The sequence below is a fragment of the Schistocerca cancellata genome, chromosome 9, assembly GCF_023864275.1.
Source record: "Schistocerca cancellata isolate TAMUIC-IGC-003103 chromosome 9, iqSchCanc2.1, whole genome shotgun sequence".
Classification (NCBI taxonomy): Eukaryota; Metazoa; Arthropoda; class Insecta; order Orthoptera; family Acrididae; genus Schistocerca; species Schistocerca cancellata.
The window spans coordinates 135,548,092-135,570,934 of record NC_064634.1 but is presented as its reverse complement, the minus strand read 5'-3'; the positions used below and the strand labels follow the sequence as shown (position 1 = coordinate 135,570,934).

Genomic DNA, 22,843 nt, shown 5'->3' with positions numbered 1-22,843 from the left:
ATCTGCCCTTGCTATCATTGGAATTGTGTGGCTGGTATGTTTCCAAAAGTCTGATAGCTTGTCATCAGTCTCATATATTCTACACACCAGCTTGCAATTTTCCCTGATGATCTTTGAAATTTCTAAGGAATCTTATATATGCCTTTTGCTGTATTTGATTGCAAGTCTTCCAAAATTCTGCCAGCTTCTGACTGTAACACTCGATCCCCTATATCTGCCAGACTGACATCCAAGTCTTCTTCTATTATGTCATCAGAAACCTTGTCTCCTTTGTAAAGACCTTAAGTCCACTCTTTTCATTTATCCTCTCACTTCTCTGCATTCAACAGTGGAAATACTATTGCATTCTTAACGTTAGCATGTTTGCTTTTAATTTCACCTGGGGTTGTTTTTACTTTTCTATACCCTTAATTTGTCCTCCCAACAACCATTTGGTTTTCGATTTCTTCACATTTTTTCCTCAAGCATTTCACCTTACAGCACCTTTCCTTGTATCTATATATGTCTGTCCAACTTCTGTGAATTGTGTTTATTCATCTCATGGCGAACATTTGCAGTCCATTTGGTTTGCATATAGGAGACATGCAAAAATTTATAATACAGTTACAATGCTTTTTACATTAATAAATAATAGCATTACAATAAATAATTAAACTATAAGGATATTTCTTGGAATGTGTAGCACATTGTATCCAGCTCAAATTTCCAGTTTGTCCTGCATGAATTCATCCACTGAGTAATAACACTTCAGTGTCAGTACCTCATATAGCTTTCTTTTAAGTGAACCTAAATTCATCTGTATCAACTTGTTCCCTTTCAATTTATTACAAATTTTCATTCCCATGTATTGAGGTCCCTGGGCATATAGTATGAGGCGGTGGGTGGGAAGCATAAAATTTTATTTGTTTCTTGTATCATGTGAATGGACAAAATGGTTTCCCTCAAATAATTCTTGTCTGGTGTACAAAAATATGATAATTCATATACGTATAAGGATGGCAGAGTTAATATTTTAAGTTTTCTAAATAATGGGGTACATGGTTCTTTGTGATTTGCAGTGCACTTATTTCAAATGATTTTTTTCCATATTTTTAGTATCCGCACTATGTTTGTCGAGTTACCCCAAAAAACAATACCATACCTAATAATGGATTCAAAAATAGCTTGTATATGCAACTTTTCGTGTATCCATGTCAGTTGCAGTTGATAATATTTGCATTGCAAATGCAAAGTTGCTCAGTTTTGCCAGGTATTCAATGTGTGTCTGCCAGCTCAAATTTTTATCTGCATTCAAACCTAAGAATTTGACTGAGTCAATTTCTTCTATATCTTGGTGGTTGTGTACAATCTTAATCTGTGACAGCCCTTTTTAGAGATGTCCTTCCTCTTCAACTGGACTGCCTATTGTGGCATTCTTATTGCAGTATCTACCACCACTGAGAACTTCAAATACACATCATAATTCTTAAGTGCTTAAGTGTTCCACATTTTCCAATTTGATTTTTCCTGATGATTCTTATAAACTTCAGCCTACTTGTCATCACCACTAAATTGTGGTCTGAGTCTACATCTGCCCCCGGGTGCACATTCCAATCCAATACCTCATTTCTCTGTTTGACTATGACGTGAACGGACAGTTATCTTTCTGTGCCTCTAGGCCTTTTCCAAGTATACCTACTGCTCTTCTGATTTGTGAATAGTGTAGTTGCTATTACTAGGAAATTTATTGCAGAACTCAATTTGTTTTCCTTCTCCCTTATTCCTACTACCAAGTCCATATTCTCACATAACACTGACTTCAGTTCCTTCCTCTCTAACAGCGTTCCAGTCCCCCGTAAGTATTGGATTATCATCTCCTTTTACATACTGAGTAGTTGTTCAATGCTCTCATATACTTGTCTACATGTTCATCTTTTGGTTTGGTATGTGTACCTGAACTATTGTCATTAACATTGGTTTGCTGCTGATTCTGGTGAGAATAATACTATCATTAAATTGTTTAAAGTAACTCACTCTCTGACATATCTTTCTATTCGTAACATACCCTGTTCCTGTTATGTCCACCTCTGTAGTTGAGGGGTCAGCACAGCTGACTGGCACGTGGAGGACCTGGTTTTGATTCCTGGTACTGCCACGGATGTTTTTATCTTGGCAGGAGGACAGGAATAAGATTCACTCAGCCTCATGAGGCCAATTAAGGAGCAGCTTGATTGAGAAGTCACAGAAATTGACAATGGCTGAGAGCTGACACCAGCCCCTCCATACTGCGTCCATTGAAGCTGTTAGCAGAGGATGATTTAGCTGTCAGTTGGTATTGATGGGCCTGTCAGGGCCTGTGGATGGATTTTATGTTTACTTACATTTACTCCTGTTATACCATTTTCCGCTGCTGTTGATATTATCCTATATTCGTCTGACAATATGCCCTTATCTTCTTTTCGTTATGCTTCACTGATACCAACTATATCTAGACTGAGCCTTTGTATTTCCATTTTCTTATTTTCTAGCCTCCCATGCCCCTCCACCTCCCCCCAATTCCAGTTCACAATTTCTGTGGATACACATTGTCTTCATCCTAGTGGTTTCCATTGTCTCCTACATCCCCATATCACTTCTTTTCCCATCCCAGGAGCATGAGAATGTCCTGAACCTTTGCTCCTCCCACACTTTTGACAAGGTTGTTGGCAGTGCAGTGGAGTTTCCTCATGCCAAAAGTCCGTGGCTGCCATTGACTGTGATTAATATTCAAAATTTAAGCAGTGACAGGGATAGAACCCAGGATTTTTTGATTACTAATGAAAGGTGCTACCTATAGATCACATTGACATATTAATAATATGCTTATTGAAATGAGTGCTTACCCACACTGGTCACTTTCCAACCTTACTCAACATTTCATATTCACTGTACAGCTCACCTACTGTCAGACATATTGTTTATGATTGTATCACTTTTGGTTTATCAGTAGTGCAATTTTAAGGTAGTTATATAATCAGTGCTGATAAAAATTAATGTCAATTAAAATATAGAGTTTACACAGTGTTATGCAATGGTGTATTGAAATTGTGATATTCAAATGCATTATTTGATATCTTCATCCACTATTAAGTCAGTTGGATTCAGTTTCAGTATTTCCAGTTGAAATATTTTTGAGTAATATTTAGTTATTGGAAACAGACATCTTGTCTGTTGGTCATGTGTTTGTGAAGCTGACTTGGTCAGCTGCCACTGAGGTGAGCCTGTTGATATACCTGGACATCTATCTGTATTGGAGACTGCCTTCTGATACACAGATTCCTTCTCTAGAAAGAGAACCCACCAGTTTGAGTTTCTTGTTTCATGTGAACATTTTTACATGACTAACTGATGGAATGTAAGATCTTTGCACATGAGAGGTAAGCCCGTGATTTGGCTGGATACTTATCTCCTATTTTGTATGATAAAATGCAATGTATTAAGCTCCTTGTAAACTCTTCTTTTACTTCCTAGTTCCTGCCCAGAATATTGGGAAAGCATACTACCTTTATCAGTTTAATTCTAACAGGCAGCCCATAAATAATTACCATTTTTGAGCTTTTTATACATTTTTTGCATTTATTTTTAGCACTGTCATTGATTTATTGTGCTACTTCTTTTTGATTAATTTACTTTATATGATACTGTTTTCTTAGTGCTTGGATGCTAATGCTCACATTGCCATATACTCAGTCCTAATCATGTTAATCTTGCTGTAGAGTGAATGTAAGCCACAGAAATGGCATACTATTATTATTTGTGTGGAGTTCATTCTCTCTGTTCCACAGGACATACAGTGCATCTGTTAACTGCATTTATGTATGCGACTAATGATTGCACATATGTCTATGTTTGTGTCCTATATGTTAGTTGGATGTGCATGGCTGATCATTTATAACCTCAGTATCAGTTGTGTTTCCTGTTTATTACAATCCTTGGTATTAGCAGGACTTATCAACAATCCCATTATACTTTCCTGTCTCCAGTTTGTTTGCTTTACAAATCCAGAATTTCTGAATATGGTTGTAACCATGTTGTTGTTGTTGTTGTTGTTGTGGTCTTCAGTTGGAAGGCTGATTTGACACAGCTGTGCACAGTAGTCTATCTGTGCAAGCCTCTTCATCTCTGCAAAAGTACTGCAGCCTACATCCATCAGAAGCTGCTTGGTTCCGCTCTAGGACTTATCACCCCCGGCCCCTCCTCCAACATATACTGTAAGGGGGGGGGGGGGGGGGGGGGGACGACAACAACAACCCTCATCATAAGCGAATTATCTGAATGGGATGGAAATTGCTAGACGTGATATGTGATGTACATGTATACAAAAACAAATTATGACAATTTCAGAAAAAATTGGATGATTTATTCAAGAGAAAGAGCCTCACAAACTGAGCAAGTCATTATTGCATTGGTCCACCTCTGACCCTTTCGTAAACAGTTATTTGGCTTGGTATTGATTAACAAAGTTTTTTGTTGTCTTCCTGAGGAATATCATGTCACATTCTGCCCAGTTGGCATGTTAGCTCATCAAAATCCAGAGATGGTTGGAGGGCCCTGCCCATAATGCTCCAAACGTGCCCGCCTGCACATGGGAAGAGTTTCTATTGCTTGTCTTCCTACTTGCCAAACCCTACCTTGGCCAGCAAGGTCATAGGATCTTTCCCCATGGCAGTGTTTGGAGCATTATTGGGCAAGGTCCTCCAATCATCATGAGGATTTGATGATCTAATGTGTCAGTTGGGCAGAATTTGGCATGATATCCCTCAGGAGGACATCCAGAAACTCTGTCAACCAATGCTAAGCCAGATAACTGTTTGCATAAGGGCCAGAGGTGTATCAATACCTTATTGACTTGACCAATTTATGAAGCTCTTTCCCATGAATACATCGTTCAATTTTTCTGAAATTGTAGTCATTTGTTTGTCTGTACATATACATCACATCTACTGATTTTGGTCCTGTTCGTATAATTTATTTGTGGTGTGTCTTTTTTTGTGTCTTTATTCAGGGATATGACAAAAACAATCATTCAAGTAAAAAAGTCTAGTAAACATGGTCTCTAAAATGTATGCCTTAAGAGCTATGAGTTTCACAGAAGTAAAGGTGAATAACTGCTCATATCTCTTAAGGTATGCATTTTAGAGCCCATGTTTACTGGACGTTTTTCATGTTTTGGTCCATACTACCACCTCTCAAAATATGGAAAGCAAAGAGCTTACAGTAGAAGAGATTTGCTTTACAGTATTGAAGATGAAGTTGTGCTCATAGCTCTGAAGGTACTCATTTTAGAGGCCATGTTACTAGGCGTTTTTGTTTCAAATGATCATTCCTGTTGTATCTCGCAGTGGTGACCATTCCTCTGGGGACGTGTATTTTGCATCAGTGGTTCACATGAAATGCCTGATATTGTAATATAAATGAGAGCAAATTAAAGACTTAAAACAATATTACTCATTGTGTGGGAACAGTGACTATCATAAATCATAATAATGATTCTATTAACATGCTTGAGTGTTTGCAGATCATTTTCTTTTTATTTTGTTCAAGATATAAGTGATCTACAAACGTTTAATTAGAGGTATCCTATTTCGTATTCAGCTCAGTCTTTTGATGTTGTTCTTGGTATGTTATTTTATAAGTTACATTGAAATAGCCCCCCCTTTTTTTTTACTATAAAGAGTAGTAGTTACAATGTCACTTTGTTTTCCTTTAGTAACTTTTTCACAAGATTTTGTAATTTTAAAAGAGTGCTGCTTTATAATTTAAAAAAATCAGAATAAGTGTGAGTATGACTCATTCACCGAGGGTTCCATACAAACTTAATTTTTGTAGTTCATCCATCCTGGTCAAGCCAAAACTTAAAATTAAAATAAGAAAAGAAAAGAAAAGGTTCGTTTTGAATCAGATTTCACAAAACAATAGATATTAAATATTAAACCATTAAGGATGTTACTATGAAAGAAAAAAGTATGTGACCATCATTGTTTTGTCTCTGGAGGTTCTTCATCCATATTGGAAAATACATTTTCAGTTGTTTGGTCGGTTTTGACACTGTACGCCTCAGTCATTGGTTCTCTCAATTCCGACATAAAGAGTTAATCCTAACTTCTAGCATTTGAAACCACCTTATCTCAGTTGATTTCTACTTGTATGATATATTTTGATAATGGAAAGTCCAAAGTGGTAATATAAATAATCAAAAAGAATAAAAGTAATAACTCACCATACTGTAGTAGTATGTGCGCATCTGTGCGTGTGCATGTATGTGTGTGAAGAGTGTCCAATTTATTGCCTTTACTCGAAGAGAGCAGGCCTTGCACTGCTGTAATAGATTGGCAAAAATATTAATTCATACCAGAAACAAAGAAGCAACACTGCTGTATAATTTTGTGATGTTATTTAATACAGTGTCGGGCAGATCGCATCATTTTTAAAAAGAAAAAAGTAGCCAGGTTTGACTGTAATGTCCCACTGTGGGGTCCTGCCCACACTCATCTCTTATAGGGTGCCTAACGGATTCTGCTTTCTCAGATAGCTATACAACAATGCCAGCAAATCACTTTAATGCTTTTTTTTATTACAATAAAGTATATTGACAACACTGAACTTTGGTCTACAAGAAAGTGCCGCAAGTGATTAGTGACATGCAAACAATCAATGTCTTTCGCTATATACATTGTCCATGCAAATAATGGATATGGATCACAAGACACGGCTATCGTAGTGCTCTCTTCTGGTCCATGGTTTCTAGTGTCCATCTTCTACTGTCTGGCGTATACTGTCCGGCCGAGGCTGGCAGGAGCTGTGCTTATATTCTCTTCAGCTAGACAGCTCCTGCTGTGGTGCAGTCCTAGACATCATCTCACAGCCTTCTCTGCTCTTGCGTTTTTCATCTTTGTACTGTCACTTGTCGTTATACCAGAACACCCACCAAAAATTAATTCATTAGAAATGATCACACCTTACAGTCAGCACATAAGATTCGTATAAAGATGTCAAGAGATAAAGCAGTTTGGATATATACACAAAGTAGTGCCATAAACAGTCAAAAACTGCTAATCTGTCCTCCTCCAGAGAAATCTAGAACATCCATTCAAAAGTAAAAACTTACAAGAATAGACATTATTTCAACTAAATTCATTAAATTTTGTTTTGCTGATTCATACACTGTACTGTCATGTATTGAATGTTTCAGTGCCACAGTGTGTTTTTCTAATACAGGAATTGTAGACTACAATGTTTTGTCAGTATCAAAGTTGCTAGAGATGTGACACTGGTGTGGTAGTCCCTCCAAGTGAACCTGGTAAACCTGCATCTGGATAGCTCAGCTCAGACTTGAACCCTTTGCTGTTAAGTATAAGGCAAGTGAAGAATGCTATCGAGAGAGATACTCATAACTACTCGCATATTATGCTGTTTATATTCCTTTCTAAGACATAAGGGCAGCTAGAGTAATATATTTAGTCAATCTCTGTTTTAATTCTGTAAAGATATATCCACAGAAAATATAGGTCTCAATACAGTTACCAGATAATACAATATTTAAACAATAAAATGTCATTTTTGGCATTTTATGAGACTTTGTCTAAACAATTGAGCGTGCCTTTCACAGTATTCTTTTAGAGAAACTACTAATGTCTTAAAGATGTAGCAGGATGTGCGTAATGATATGATAATATTTTGCAGCAGCAATAGGCTGAGCAATGGAGGGGACTGGATGTTGGGAGGCACAGATATCTTTTAGTAGTCAACACAATTTTATTTTATATATACAGGGTCTCTTTCCTAAGGGTTGTCAGGCACTTAATCTCTAGTATCTTGGCAATTTTATTTCTGTGATGTATAGCTGGGGTCAGACCAAACAAACACTGCTCATCACTTCTTTCATATGACACCCAGTGTCAATGGAAGGTGTCAGTTTGTTTCCCATTACAAACAAAATTATTTTTAAAGCAGTGTTTTACAGGTTCATTTGATAGAGTGGTCCCAAATTAGTGTAGTGCAAAGTTTGTTTTATTGATAAGTACCGTATGGTATGGACTGAAGACACTCTTTTTTTTCTTCGAAAAATTGCCTCCAAAATTCAGGTGCATCTTATTCTCGAAATTAATATAAAATGTCCAGTGTTTGATTTAAAATTCCCAGCAGTCTTAAATATGGCCAAATATTTGATGTCACGAGAATCCTATCTCTGTCTGGCAACAATGGGTTCAACTGGCAGCAGCTGTGCACTGATGCAATGAACATGAGTTGTGGTGATTCACAAGCTTGCTAACACTACCTTCCTCCCACCCTGCCCTCATAAACCCAGAACACTGTCTAGCCTATGATGCGTCATTGCAATCTGTGGTGCCAGTGGACTTGTGTTATTGGTAACAGTACAATAATTTTGTTAGTAGCTGGTTTCAAATGGAAAAAATAAAAGGTATTCGTTTGATACAGACTATAAATTGAAAGTAATAGCATAAGAAGAACATGGAAACAGAGCAGCTGAGCGGCATTTCGGACCTCCATCAACAGAAGAAACTACTCGCGATTGTTGGGCTAGTAAAGAAGAACTGAAAAAAATGAGGAAGACTTAATGTGCAAATAGAGGACTGAATGCAAAATAGCAAAAACTAGATGGTGATGTATTCAAGGATACTGTCAAAATGGCATTGGAATGAATACAAAAATGATTCAAATACATGCTTGTAAGCTAGTGCTACAGTGGAACTTAACAGACTTTAAAGGTGGAGTTGGTTGGTGGTACAGGTTCATGAAGTATTGTGGACTTAGCATGCGAACCAAAGCCAGAATATCTCAGAAAATACCACAAGAGTATGAAGAGAGAATATTATTTTTCCATTGCTCTATTATTCAACACTGAAAGAAAACCAGTGTGGAACTAAGCCATATAGCGAATATGGACAAAACGCCTCTGACATTTGATGTGCCGAGTAACAGAACTGTTGCCATAATAGGTGCTAAAACTGTAATTATAAAAGCAATTGGACATGAAAAAATGCACTACACTGTTTTCTTTGCATGTTGTGCTGATGGTGCTAAACTTAATCCAATGCTCACTGTCAAGTGCAAAAAAGCCAAAACCTTCTGAAACACTGCCAGCTGTCATTGTTCACGTACATGGCAAGGGTTCTATGGATGAGCCTTGTATGAAATTATGGACTGATTGTGGGAGAGAAGGAAAGGTGCTTTATTGGATAAGAGTTCTCTTCTTGTGCTAGATCAGTTTAATAGTCATTTGAAGAATTCTGTAAAAGAGATATTGAGACAGGGAAATACAGAGTTTGCTGTTGTTCTGGGAGGACTTGCTTCACAATTGCAACCTCTTGATGTCTCGATAAATAAACCATTTAAAGTGTGTATGAGAGAGGAAGGGAACAAAAGGGTGAAACCCAACATGAATTCATGCCGAAGGGAGCTTTAAAACAACCAACAATCAAACAAGTGTGTCAGTGGATAAAACAGTTGTGCTCTAGAGTGAGAGAAGACATTACTGTTAAACCTTTCAAGAAGTGCGGCATGAGTAATGCTCTTGGTGGCAGTTAAGACCATAAGAGGACGATGAAGAAGACGAAGAAGAAGAAGAAGAAGAAGAAAGTTCAGGTGACAATTTTTACGTACTTTAAAGGTCAGTTCGTTTTTGTAAATTCAGAATTTTTTTTTTGTATGGCTTTGCAATCTAACAATAAAAATGCTATTTTTTAAAAAAAATATTGCTTAAAAATTAAGGTTCATCTTATAGTCTTATGTTCTGTAAAATATGGTATTAACAGGGACAGTAAAACATGAAGAATGTGGAGTACTCCAGCAGGCTCAGCACCACCCTGGCCTGCACTGACTGCTGCTGCCATACCCTAGCATTGCTCAGTCACTGCTGGAATACCGGCTATTCTTGGTGTTTTATTGTACTTGCGAAAATACACATAGTTAAGACGAGTATCATGTTATTCTAATTTGAGACCAGTCTGTTAAATGAACTCATAAAATTCTGCTGTCAAAATCATTTTGTTTGTAACAGGAAACAAATCGATGCTTTCCATAAATAGTGGCTCTTGCATGAAAGACGTAATGAACAGTATATTTTGTCTGAGCTGATTCCAGCTGCACATTGCAGAAACAAAATTGCAAAAACCTGCCATGTAGGGTGTAACTAAATACTCTTTGCATGCTTGGAAGATAGGTTCCTTTCACTAAAACATGATCCATGGAATAGGAAACTAACAAATTGTGATGCTGCATAAGTTCTTTGTCACATTTGCAATGTGCCAGGCCAGAAAGTCATGTTAGGATAATGTAAAGTTTGTAGCAGACCAAATAGAGAGATCAGTCTTTTTTTTCCGTTAACAGCATTACATCACCATTGTTGTTGTTTGCTGTGGCAGCCAGCCTTGGAGCTGGTTATATCCTTCATCTACGACATGCTGAAGGGAAGAAGCTTACATTGTTGTCACATGAGATACCACTGGCACAACAGTATGGTGTTGTTGCCATTTGTTCCCTGCCTGTTTTCTACTTGGCAGGAGCTGGTGCTGCCCTTTTTTGGGTGCTGGGTAAGTTATTGTATTGCATCAGCATAGTGTTGTAGCAAAATATTTTGAAATTAGTTTCAACCAGTATCCATTAATGTAGTTGTACACTGAGCAAATATGATTATGCTGTAGTCTGTAATTTTAATTATGAGTGAAAATTGAGTGAGTTTACTTATTGAAAGACTTCTTTTAAAGTGAGTGAAACAGATATCAGCATTTCTAAAATATTACCTCACATACTTTCAAACACTCTCCTTAAAATTGTATACATAAGTGCATTTACTGAAAAGCTTGAGTAAGTTGTTGAAGAATGCTGTAACCAGACAGTGTTAATTGTATAGTATCGAATAGTGTTTGTGGACGGTTTCTTTCATGTTTGTGATGAGAAGTAAATTTTGTGAGATGAGGTGTGGACTGGAAGAAGGATACAATAATGTATTGGTGGACTTTTCAAGAGATGCTTGTCATATTGAAGTACAGTGTCATATAGCTCTTCTTTGAGTACTTCTCCTGGAGTCTTGTAGAAACAGAACTTAGGATAACATACTCAGTCATACCAATCCATGATCACTATCTGTCTTACCTAACTGTGATTGCTGTTTACTCCCGATGAAGGTAGGTAGGTAGAGAGAGAGAGAGAGAGAGAGAGAGAGAGAGAGAGAGAGAGAGAGACCAAGGAAGGTTTAAAGATTTAGGTGAATGAGTAGCACTTTATCTCAAGGTTCAGTTAGTAAATCCATTTTTTTATTTCTGATCAGGATGCTGAATAATGATATTGACTTATTGGAATTAATCCTGTGTAACATCTGTTGGTAGAAGGAAGATTGAGGCTGATAGATTTCCTAGCACCAAGTCTTTTGTGGCTGTGTTAAACATTGTTTTACTCACTGACAACAAACTTGCCTGCTTGAACTTTGTCTGCAAAATCTTTGAAAGTGTGACCAATCTAATTTTGAGAGTACACTAAATGTGTTGGTGAGTGCAACAACTTTTTCATAATTTACAAAAGCAAAATGCATTTTATCCAGCATTTGCTGTATGTCAACACAGAAACAAACATTTTGCATTCAATACTTTCTTTTCACTGTGAATTCTTGTAAACAAGGAAAGATCATTGCCATTGAAGGACAAAAATCACCGAAAGCAATTCCTAGTCAGTATTCCCATGCAAATTCCCATTGACATTGAAAAAATAAATAAAATGCACAAAAGCTTCCTTTTATTTTCATAGTGGCTATGTAGTAAAGTGCCAGACTAAAGCTTCAGAGGCCTTGGGTTTGATTCCCAATCAGTTTTCTGATTTTTATGTGTCATCTCTGATAATGTTTGTTAATATGAAAAATGACGAGTGGTTCGGAGACCATATTAAACTGTAGGTCTCCCCACAACTGGCTGAGTAAGTCAGTTGAAAGATTGGAGGGTTGAAATTGCATACCACCTCCAGCAGGATCAAGCTCAGTGAAGTACTGCGGTTTTCAAACCATCCTTATGGTTTATGATAATTTTAACTTAAGTTACCAATATCAAGTGGAGGCCTTAAAAGCAGTTCTAAAAGTTATACATTGTTGCAATATCAAATTGCATAGTAGTGTCATATTGCCCTGTTTGAAAATGTGACACTGAATAAAGAGACAGTTATAGGGACTTTAAATTTCGTTTGTCCTTCCAACTGTTGAGACTTATTTCATTTATTGTATATTTAACAGCTTGGCGACTACTGGGGTGGTACCCATATCCTACATCAAATACAGGTTACACAAACATTTAGAACATGTTTTCACATTTGCGCATAGGATTAACTCTAGGCACAGGCCAATGAGGTATATAGATTGTGTCGTGGAGGGGTGAATAAGAGGCTGATTACCTTAGATGTTTATTCTCTTCAAAGTCATAATCAGCAGGAGCAGCAGAAAGAAAAATTTGGGATGTATGACAGAGTTCTGGTTTTTCACCACTGCTATTTAACTTTTATGTTGAAGAAGGAAGCCCTGTTAGAAATCAGAGAAGACTTTGGGAGATGAATAAAAGTGCAAGCAGTATAGATACTATAATTTAAAAAAATCTTTCCCTGTTTCATAAATCTCAAAGCTACAGCTTTCCAGATCTGCACCCTCCTCTCCACAAATTGTTTCTGCTCTCTGTATAAGATTTTAACACATCATAGGCTCGTATTATATCCGAGGCAGGGTCACCTGTAAAAGCAGCCATGTCATATACCAGTTCTGCTGTCTATACCAGTTCTGCTGCAGTTTCTGCACAGCATTTTGTGTGGGCATAACTACCACTAGCTGTCCACTTGAATGAATGGCCACTGCTTATCTTTGACCAAGAGCAGAGTTGGCCATCCAGTGGCAGGACATGCTGCTGAATACAACATGCTTGATTTTATTAGCTGCTCCAAAACCCTTGGCATCTAGACCCTTCCCCCCTCCTGCACCATTTTTGCTGAATTACATAGATGGGAGTTGTCCTTGTAGCATATCCTTCATACCCATAATCAGTCTCCACCAACCCCCTGCCCTCTACATACATTCTCCCTACCCTAGGACCCTACCACGTCTCATCCCTTTTCTCTACTGTCTCCCCTCCTTGGTTCTGTCACCCAACACAGCCCAACCTTCCTCTTCATTTTCAACATGTGCTGCATGAACTCAAAGGTGCTGGTACCTGTGTGTTGCATTCTTATCCTGTAAACCTGCTACATCCCATTGAACAGTCAGCCACTCTTCCCCAATTCTCCCTCGAGCTTCCTTCTTGCCTTCTCCACCCAGCATAACCCTTCACCCCCTAGAGAAGTGTGTGTGTGTGTGTGTGTGTGTGTGTGTGTGTGTGTGTGTGTGTGTGTGTGTGTGTGTGTGTGTTTGTTTGTTTGACACTACACTTCTGCTATTTTTGAGTTGTTAATTGAGATTATTCATGTGGTGTCATTAAATATGCCCTACACTTGGAACAGAACTAGAAAACATTGGTTGGTTAAACTTCGAATTGTGTATTTGATATGTTAGGAATGTTAACAGAATATTCCGTCGGTTCTTGGTAGAACAACATTATAATAATAAATGAAAAGCACCAGTTTGCTTTTGTTCTACAATATTATTTTTATTGCTAACCGGTTTTCGGCTTACAAGACCATCTTCAGGCATTTACTGAGTATTATCACCAAAGAAGTTAAATGTTAGCAGACAACATTGGAAGAGAAGTAACACATCTAGAGTGAAGTAGAAACATACAGTGAGTAACATCTTTGCAATGAAATAGTAAAAACTGAACAGTACATAAATAACAATGGAGTTGACAGGAAAACCTTTAGCACAAAATAAGAATAGCATGCCTACATAACAGTTTCTATTGATAAACAAAACTATTGAAATAAGATAAAATTAGTACTAGGCAAGGCTGCATCAAGAGGTATGAAACATGGAGAGTACTCACTGCAAACAGCTTTCCTTGTTTTTGTCATCCTGTGTAACCATGCTTCGTATTAGGAGAATTCCTTTACTTCTTGTGTTACCGTGTCATTGAAGTTATGTAAGTCACTGTTGTTCTGTCTACTACTCTTCTTTGCTTTGTTTACCCTTAAGGTGTATTCTGCACTAAGTGTGCTTTTAATTTTCTCAATTACAATAAGTCTTTTAGGACTTCCCCCTCAGGGGTTCAGCATTCATTTGCTGAATACGGGCTTGGACCCTGGGGTTCCTGAGCTGGGGACTGGTAAGTGCCACCAGTCCTCTGTCACCGTAAGCTCTGGTCATACTTCAATGACCACCATGTGACACAGCAATGGAATGTTGTATGTTTCAGAGAATGGGGGTCTTGGCTTCACCGCCTGGACCGCAAGGAAGGTACAAACCTCTCTCCCAAAAAAAAAAAAACCCACTCAAGGTGTGCTATGGGCTGAGGAGGTGAATGGCTGTTGAGGTAAAACAGTCTTTAATGGGCAACCTCTGGGGGCACCTTCTGCCCCTCAGTTGTATCAGGGTTTCTCAGGCGTGCAGGGTTCTGCCTGGGTCGACGGTTGTTTCCCTAGTGTCTCGTGGGATCCCTATGGAACTGTCTCATGAAAAACTACTACTCTTGACGAGATGGGTGTACCGTCAGGTAGCACCTACACCCACTCTTCAGTGAGAACTCGGTTGGTCAGTCCTCCCAAAAAGAAGCCTCAGAGTAATAGTAACAGGGCATTAGTGTGTCATAACACTTTCATTGTAATCAAGCGAAACGGGGGAAGCTTTGAGACGATATCCCTTTCTATATTCACAAGGCATTGGAAGGTATTGCTGGGTCTCTGAAAAGTGACAAATGACTTCGTAAATGAACGCTTTGAGTTGAAATTGCTAATTCCAAACAAATATCTAAGCTTCTGGGATGTAAGACCTTAGGTGACTACCCAGTCGAGGCTGAATTGCATAACACCCTTAACTATAGTAAGGGCGTGGTTACCTGCTCTGATATAATGGAAGTGGACCCTGTGGAGTTACGTGAAGAATGGAAGAATGTGGGCATCACGGAGGTGCAGAATTATATGAGAAGAGTCAACGGCAAATTGGAAAAGTCGGCAACGTGTATTCTAATGTTTAGTATTCCTGAATTACCAGAACATATCCTTGCAGGCTATATCCACCTTAAGGTTCACCCATTTGTTCCTAACCCCATGCAATGCTATAAATGTCACAGATTTGGCCATACCATTATGGGATGTAACGGGAAGGCTACCTATGGCAATTGTGGAGGCTCCACTCAGTAGTCAGGGACTTTGTGTAAACTTCCCCCTAAATGTGTAAACTCCTCTACAGATCACCCAGTGTGGAGCAGAAAGTGTGTGGTTTACAATGAGGAAAAGAAAATACAAGAGTTGAAAAAAAGAGACGCATACCCTATGGTGAAGCTAAAAAGGCTTACAAAGCCATGCAACCACCGGTTTTTGCTACTTCTTTTGCATCAGCCCTTAAGACATCAATTGCTAAGTGTGATGCCGCCACACAAACTCAGATCACAGATTTGAGTATGAGCACGTGCACTTGTCGATGTACCTGTGGGGGAAACGCTCCACTTGCAACTGATCGGAAGCCATCAGCAGTAGGCTTATCACCTAAGCCACATACCACTCCCCAACATCAGAAACCAACTAAGCCATCCCCGCAACCCAGGCAGCCGCCTCCTCCTGTCAGTAAAGACAAATGTCCTTTGAAGGTAGTTTTAAGTCCAAGAAAGTGGTAGGTAAACCTTCGGATCGACGATCTCTCTCACTTTCTGATGGCAACTATGCTCTTGAGGACATGGACTTCCAATCGGAGGAACCAGAGAGCATGGAACTGGCTAATGTTCCCCCTGACCTCCCCAGTAAATCACCGCTTCCTAGGGAGAAAGAAAAGAACCACCATCACTAACCAATGGCTTCCATAGGGACTTCTGTGTTGCAGTGGAATTTGAATGAATATCGCTCAATTTTGCAAGAATTGCAGCTGCTGGTCCAGGACAAACCTTGCTGCATCTGCTTACAAGAGACGCATCTTAAAGTCACAGACTCACAGACATATCTGCATTACAGGGTTACCACATACACAGGAAGGACGATACTACTGGAGACAGGGCTAAAGGTGGAGTGGCTATTTTCATTGATGACAGATTCCACTCCTCTCCTGTCCCTCTTACCATGACCATGCAACAGTTGCTGTGAAAGTTCTCGCACCCTTTACTATCACAGTGTGTTCGTTGTACCCACACCCCCCCGACACTTTGTATGCGAATGTGCTGGCAGACCTCTCCAGGCACTCCAACGCCCATTCCTCCTTGTGGGGGACTTCAGTGCCCACAATTTGCTGTGGGGCTCAGCTACTACTTGCTCCAGGGGTCAGATGATCGAGCGGTTGTCCATTCTGAGAATATCTGCCTTCTGAACGCAGATCATATGACTCACTTTTCCACAGCTACAGGATCTTTTTCAGCTGTTGACCTTTGTTTTTGTTCCCCAGCTATTGCAGACTCAGTTCAGTGGGAAGTGGCTCCAGATTTACATTCTAGTCACCACTTCCAAGTGTGGATTCGTCTGCCACCTAGGACAGTGGCCAGCAGGAGACCACACAGGTGGCTGATACAAAGGGCAAATTGGTTACAGTACAGTCAACAGGCTATTTTTGAACTAAGGAGGGAGAGGCCCGTATCACTCATGAGATGCAAAAGGCTTCCGCAGAGTCCATCCCCAAGTCTAGTAACCACCTCAGACGACGTCCTGTACCTTGGTGGAATGACGACTGTCAATTGACAATCAGGGCCAGACCGACAGCTCTGCGGAACTTCAAACAGTCTCCAACTAAAGACAATCTTCATGCATTTAGATGTGCAAGAGCACATGCTACACAAGTGATCAAAGAACAGAAAAGGGCTTCCTGGAGAGAGTTCACGACTTGCATGAATCGGTCCACTTCCACTGCACATGTTTGGGAATCAATAAGACGGATTTCAGGCAAGGGTAGTCCACATCCCCTTACAGCCTTGTCAAATAATGTGGTCTTGGTGGACACGCCAGATGACATGGCTCATGTTTTAGCTGAACACTTCTTTACTGTTGCTAAGTCATCCAGACAAGCTCCTGCTGTTCAGCTATTCCGTCGGACTGCAGGGGGGAGGAAGCTCAATTTCTTCTCATGTAATGAAGAAGTCTACATTCTTCATGTGGGAACTGGAATCAGCTTTATCTGCAGCCAGAGACACTGCTCCAGGGCCTGATGAGATCCATTATACTGTGCTTCGTCATCTGTGCCCTGAAGCGAAAGGTCAGCTCCTCTCTTGTTTCAATCAGATCTGGTTTGATAGGCAATACTCCATGACTTGGAAGGAGGCGATATTAATTCTATTCTGGAAACCAGGCAAGGACTGCACCCCTAACAGTTATCAGAGTATCGTCCTTATCAATTGTATGGAAAAGACTCTTGAACGCATGCTCAACTGCCGCCTTGTCTGGCTGCTCGAGTCCCGAGATCACCTGAGCCGCTCCCAGTGCGGTTTCAGGCACTACTGTTCCACTCTTGACAACTTAATTCTACTGGAGACGGCGATACAGGCGTCCTTCTTACGTTGAAACTATTTAGTTCGTGTGTTTTTTGACCTTGAAAAAGCATATGACCCTACTTGGGGGTACAACATCCTTCGCCAAATTCATGAATGGGAACTAAATGGACGCCTGCCGCTTCTGAGCCAATCTTTCCTCGAGGACCAGCGTTTTCATTGTCGCATTGGTAATGCCATGTCTGATTGCTTTGTTCAGGAGAATAGTGTTCCCCAGGGCAGTGCCATCAGTGTCACATTGTTTGCCATCGCTATCAATGGCATTTCCTCTGCAGTCAGGAGCCCTGTCAAATCCTCTTTGTTTGTGGGTGATTTTGCAGTCTTCTACTCTTCCTCTGACCTTACAACAGCAAGAAGTCAGCTACGGCTGACCATTAGGAGGCTGGAAACCTGGGCCCAGACAACTGATTTTCAGTTCTCCCCTGAGAAGACTGTGTGTGTCAATTTTAATCATGCTCATCAGAGTTTTAACCAACCAGAGCTTACAATAGGGGCTGGTATTTTACATTTTCAGACACTGTGCACTTTTTGGGTTTATTATTTGACTCGAAATTAACATGGCTCCCACACCTGAAAGACCTACGAACAAAGGGCTTCCAGCCCAGTTCAAGAGTCTGTGTGCAGAGGCTGATGAGCCACCACTCCAGATTTGGCGAAGTATCCTTTAGGCTTGACAGGCACTGAAAATCTCAACATCATCTCAGTCTTTGGAACTTAGTTCAGTGATCCAACTCCCCTTCGAGTGACTGTTCAGGAATCGGCTCCAAGCGACCCAGTCATTTGGTATACATGCAATGGACTGTCTCGTGGACTTGGAGCTCTCGGGCATGAAAATACACACCCAGGGATGGAATGCACTGCCGCCTTGCTGTCTTCAGAGGCCCAAAGTGATTTTAAGCTTGATACAGTACGCGAAAACTTGTACTCCAGATCTGGTTTTTACAACTCTGTTTTTGTGTATTTTAAGTATGTACCATAGTTTTATTGTTATTTATACAGACGGAGAATGCTCTCGGTTGTTCTGTGGTTTTACCTGATAGGGTTTTTAAAGTGCATCTTCCAGAACAATTTACAACTTATGATGCGGAGTTATATGGCATTCTGATAGCACTGGAGAGGGTTCACAGACATCACCATATGAGTTTTCTTGTCCGTTCAGGCTCTCTTAGTGCACTGCAAGCACTTCACCAAATGTATCCGGTAGACCTGCTGATTCAGCTCATCCAGAAACAAATTTCTCTTCTTCAGAAACGCTTTCCTTGCCATAGCTAGTCTACATTTTATATCCTCCCTACTTCCACCATCTAACAACCCTACCACAACAAAGGTCAAAATTTTATAACGATTGTGGTGTTGCTCACGCTGCTAAATACTGCATTTTCGGGCAACAACAGTCATATTATGTGGCAGGTGTCATTAGAGCACAGTTAATAGTCATTTCATGTAATATGAAAAAACTAGGCATTCATCTTTTTGTGTTTCCCATGCTGGTCTTGTCGTAAAATCATGGCTCAATCGTTGAAAATCGAGGTGGTTATGATTCCAAGCTCAGATGCAAAGAGGCCTAGGTTTTATTCTGCTATATTCAAAAGTTTTGTAGATGCGCTTCACAAATCATTCTTGAAGATTACACTTTTGCAGGACAATGGTGATGTTAAAAAAGTAATCAGCACTCCGAATTTAAGTTACACTTCCTTTTAATTGCAATATCATGTAAACACAAAACATCGCTGCACAATACAAAACATACTTGAAAACCTCTTCCTCACAGTCACTGTTAAAGTTCACATTTTATAAGCTGACTACGTTATGCGTCTTTCCAACATGACGTCCAACACTTGACTTTCTCAAGCTTCGACTCTCTAACAATTTAACAACTATCTAACTAATAATCGCTTACGCGCCCAAAAATCAGAGTTACAAGTATGTCAGAGGTCATACTGACAAAAAAAAATACACATAAGAATAATATCATTGCAATATAAACATATTGATGTATCACAAATGAAATAAAATCTGAATGTTGTCTCAGAAATATGTCAACTACTTTGCAGAAACCCAGTAGAATATTACTGGTATCGAGAGGTTCAGGTGAGGTGCCGTAATGGTTGCATAATTCAAGTACCATTACAACCATCACTAGTTATTTTGCTCCCCATATAGCAAAACTCACTCCCTTCTCAACCACTGCTTCCCTTTCACGTCCCTCGACTCTTATAACTGCCATCTGGTTTCTGTACAAATTGTAAATAGCCTTTTGCTCCCTGTATTTTACCACTGCCACCTTCAGAATTTGAAAGAGAGTATTCCAGTCAACATTGTCAAAAGCTTTCTCTAAGTCTACAAATGCTAGAAACTAGGTTTGCCTTTCCTTAATCTGTCTTCTAAGATAAGTCGTAGGGTCAGTATTGCCTTGCGTGTTCCAACATTTCTATGGAATCCAAACTGAGCTTCCCCAAGGTTGGCTTCTAGCAGTTTTTCCAATTGTCAGTAAAGAATTCGTGTTAGTATTTTGCACCTGTGACATTAAACTGATAGTTCGATAATTTTCACACCTTTCAACATCCTTTTCTTTGGGATTTGAATTATTATATTCTTCTTGAAGTCGGAGGGTATTTCGCCTGTCTCGTATATCTTGCTCACCAGATGGAAGAGTTTTCTCATGGCTGACTCTCCCAAGCCTATCAGTAGTTCTAATGGAATGTTGTCTACTTTTGGGGCCTTTTTTTGACTTAGGTTTTTCAGTGCTCTGTCAAATTCTTCACACAGTATCATATCTCCCATTTCATCTTCATCTACATCCTCTTCCAGTTCCATAATATTGCCCTCAGGTACATCACCCTTGTATAGCTCCTCTATATACTCTCTTCTTTGCTTAGGACTGGTTATCCATCTGAGCTCTTGATATTTGTAGAGGATCATACTGGATAACATAAGAGAAAAGAGAGTTGACACAAATTAATCCCACCCCACCTGTCCTCTGAAGTCAACCAAAGATCCACAAACTGAATCTTCCTGTGAGACTAATACTGGATTTCAGAAAATTCCCCACTTACAAGCTTTCAGGAGACATCTTAAAATTACTGTCTGAAAATTTCAAAGTACAAGTAGACAGAACCATTAAAAACACTACACAGCTAATATAACAAATAAAAGATATAAAAATCCCAGGCACAATAACACTCCTCTCATTTGATTTAGAAAGCATGTATTCCAACATACTAGTACCAGAAATGATAGAAATCTTAGATAAGCACCTGAAAATTTATAGTTAACTCCCTGATGAACAGATTAAGGAAATACACGCATTAATAAAGCTCGTAAGAGAACAAAATTATTTCCAGTTCAATAACGAATTTTATTTACAAGAAGATGGATTACCAATGGGGTCCCCGATTTCAGGAGTCTTAGCAAATATTTTTATAAACTACATTGAACAGACCATTTTCACAAAAATAGTAGCAAAAGAATACAACATATTATATTGGTTCAGGTACATGGATGACATCCTTTGCTTAATAGATGTACCACAAACAAAAATTGAAAAACTACATACTGACATCAGCAAGGTACATAAAAATATAAAATTCATTATTGAAAGAGAACAGAATAACCAAATTAACTTTCTGGATATAAAAATCAAAAAACAATACCACAAGCATATGTTTGAAATTTACCGTAAACCAACAGCAACATAATCATTCCCTAATCCTCGAACCACCCACACTCACAAAAGCAAGCAGCACTTCAACACATGCTCCATAGACTCAACACAGGCCACTCACTAGAGAAAACCACAAAAAAGAACTGGTCGTAATAATGCAGATAGCACAAAACAATGGTTACGATAGTAACATTGTCACAAAGCTAAACAACAAAATTAAAAGTAAAATAAAAGCAGCAGAACCAGACAGAAACGTGCAGTACCATAACAACTACATAGAATAATCAGAAAAAGATTAAAGAAAACACAATATGGTGCACAATGCTATACAAATACAAATATAAAATCACCAACATTTTCAAAAGACAGGGAATAAAGATGGCATACACAACAGACAGTTCTTTCCAAAAATACACCCCAAAACTGACAAAAAACAGACATATACCAGAAAGCAGGTATATATCGACTACAGTGTAACACTTGAGAAGGCAGATACATAAGACAAATAGGTAGAACATTTGATGTCCGATACAAAGAACACATCAGAACCTGGAAGTATGGGACAAACCACTTCAAATTTGCAGAGCACCAACTAACGCTGGAAGAAAATTACCACACGCAGTAAAGGAAAGCAGAAAGGAAAACCCTGTTGAATGATCAAGTACACATGCCAAACAATTCACTGTTTACACTAATAGATAAAATAATGGAATAACACTCCCAAAGAGGATGGATATAGTAATAATAATAAAATAATAATAATACCATCCAGTATAACAACAACACCACCCAACACCTTTTCACTCACTTATCCATGAACCCCTCCACACAACACTGAAACCACAAGTCAAATCAGCTGTCACCAAAGCTTTCAACACTCTCTAACAGTTATTACATTTATATTCAACACTCTACAACTCAAACCACCAACGCCCCCCTTTCCACTCCCATTTCCACACCCACACACACACACACACACACACACACACACACACACACACACACACAGATATAAATATCATGAATAGAAGTTGGTTTTGAACATACACATCGGTAGGCTGGCAACATGTAGGTAACAAACCAAAAAGAAGGAAACACACAATAAAGTTAAAAATCTTTACGTAGTTAAAAGCACAGTGTTTGAACAAATAGCTATATCTGCCAGCACAAGACTGAATAATAGTACACCACAAAAAAGGAGAAACATGGTGAACAGTATGAAAAAGTACAGAATACAGAATTGTGCTTATGTTTTGGAAATAAAATGGTAATGCGACCTTCAGACCAGATGAGAGGAAACACAGATCACAAAAAACTGTAAGTAATTACTTATTTACATAAAAAAATCTGACATGAACTGTTTGATAATCTAAAAATAACAAAACTTTATTGTTATAAATCCCACCGAATATGCCATAGAGCAAGAAAAAGGTGAAACACATCTGGGAAAAATGAATTAAGTTGCAGGACAAAAAAGCTGTTTTATTTACAAAACGAGTATTTCTGTGCTTGCTGCGGAGGATGGCCATGCTAACAAACTTGTTAAGCAGATAGTTCCTCCACT

General features: G+C 39.1%; 1 protein-coding gene across 1 annotated transcript in view; it reads left to right on the top strand.

Moving 5' to 3' along the window:
- The window catches only part of LOC126100499 (prenylated Rab acceptor protein 1), a 45,593-nt gene that overhangs the window by 17,153 nt on the left and 5,597 nt on the right, over positions 1–22,843 (top strand). Inside the window, exon 3 of the mRNA XM_049911110.1 lies at positions 10,369–10,571. Within this exon, the coding sequence (XP_049767067.1) occupies positions 10,369–10,571 (203 nt within the window). The remainder of the gene's footprint in view (positions 1–10,368; positions 10,572–22,843) is intronic.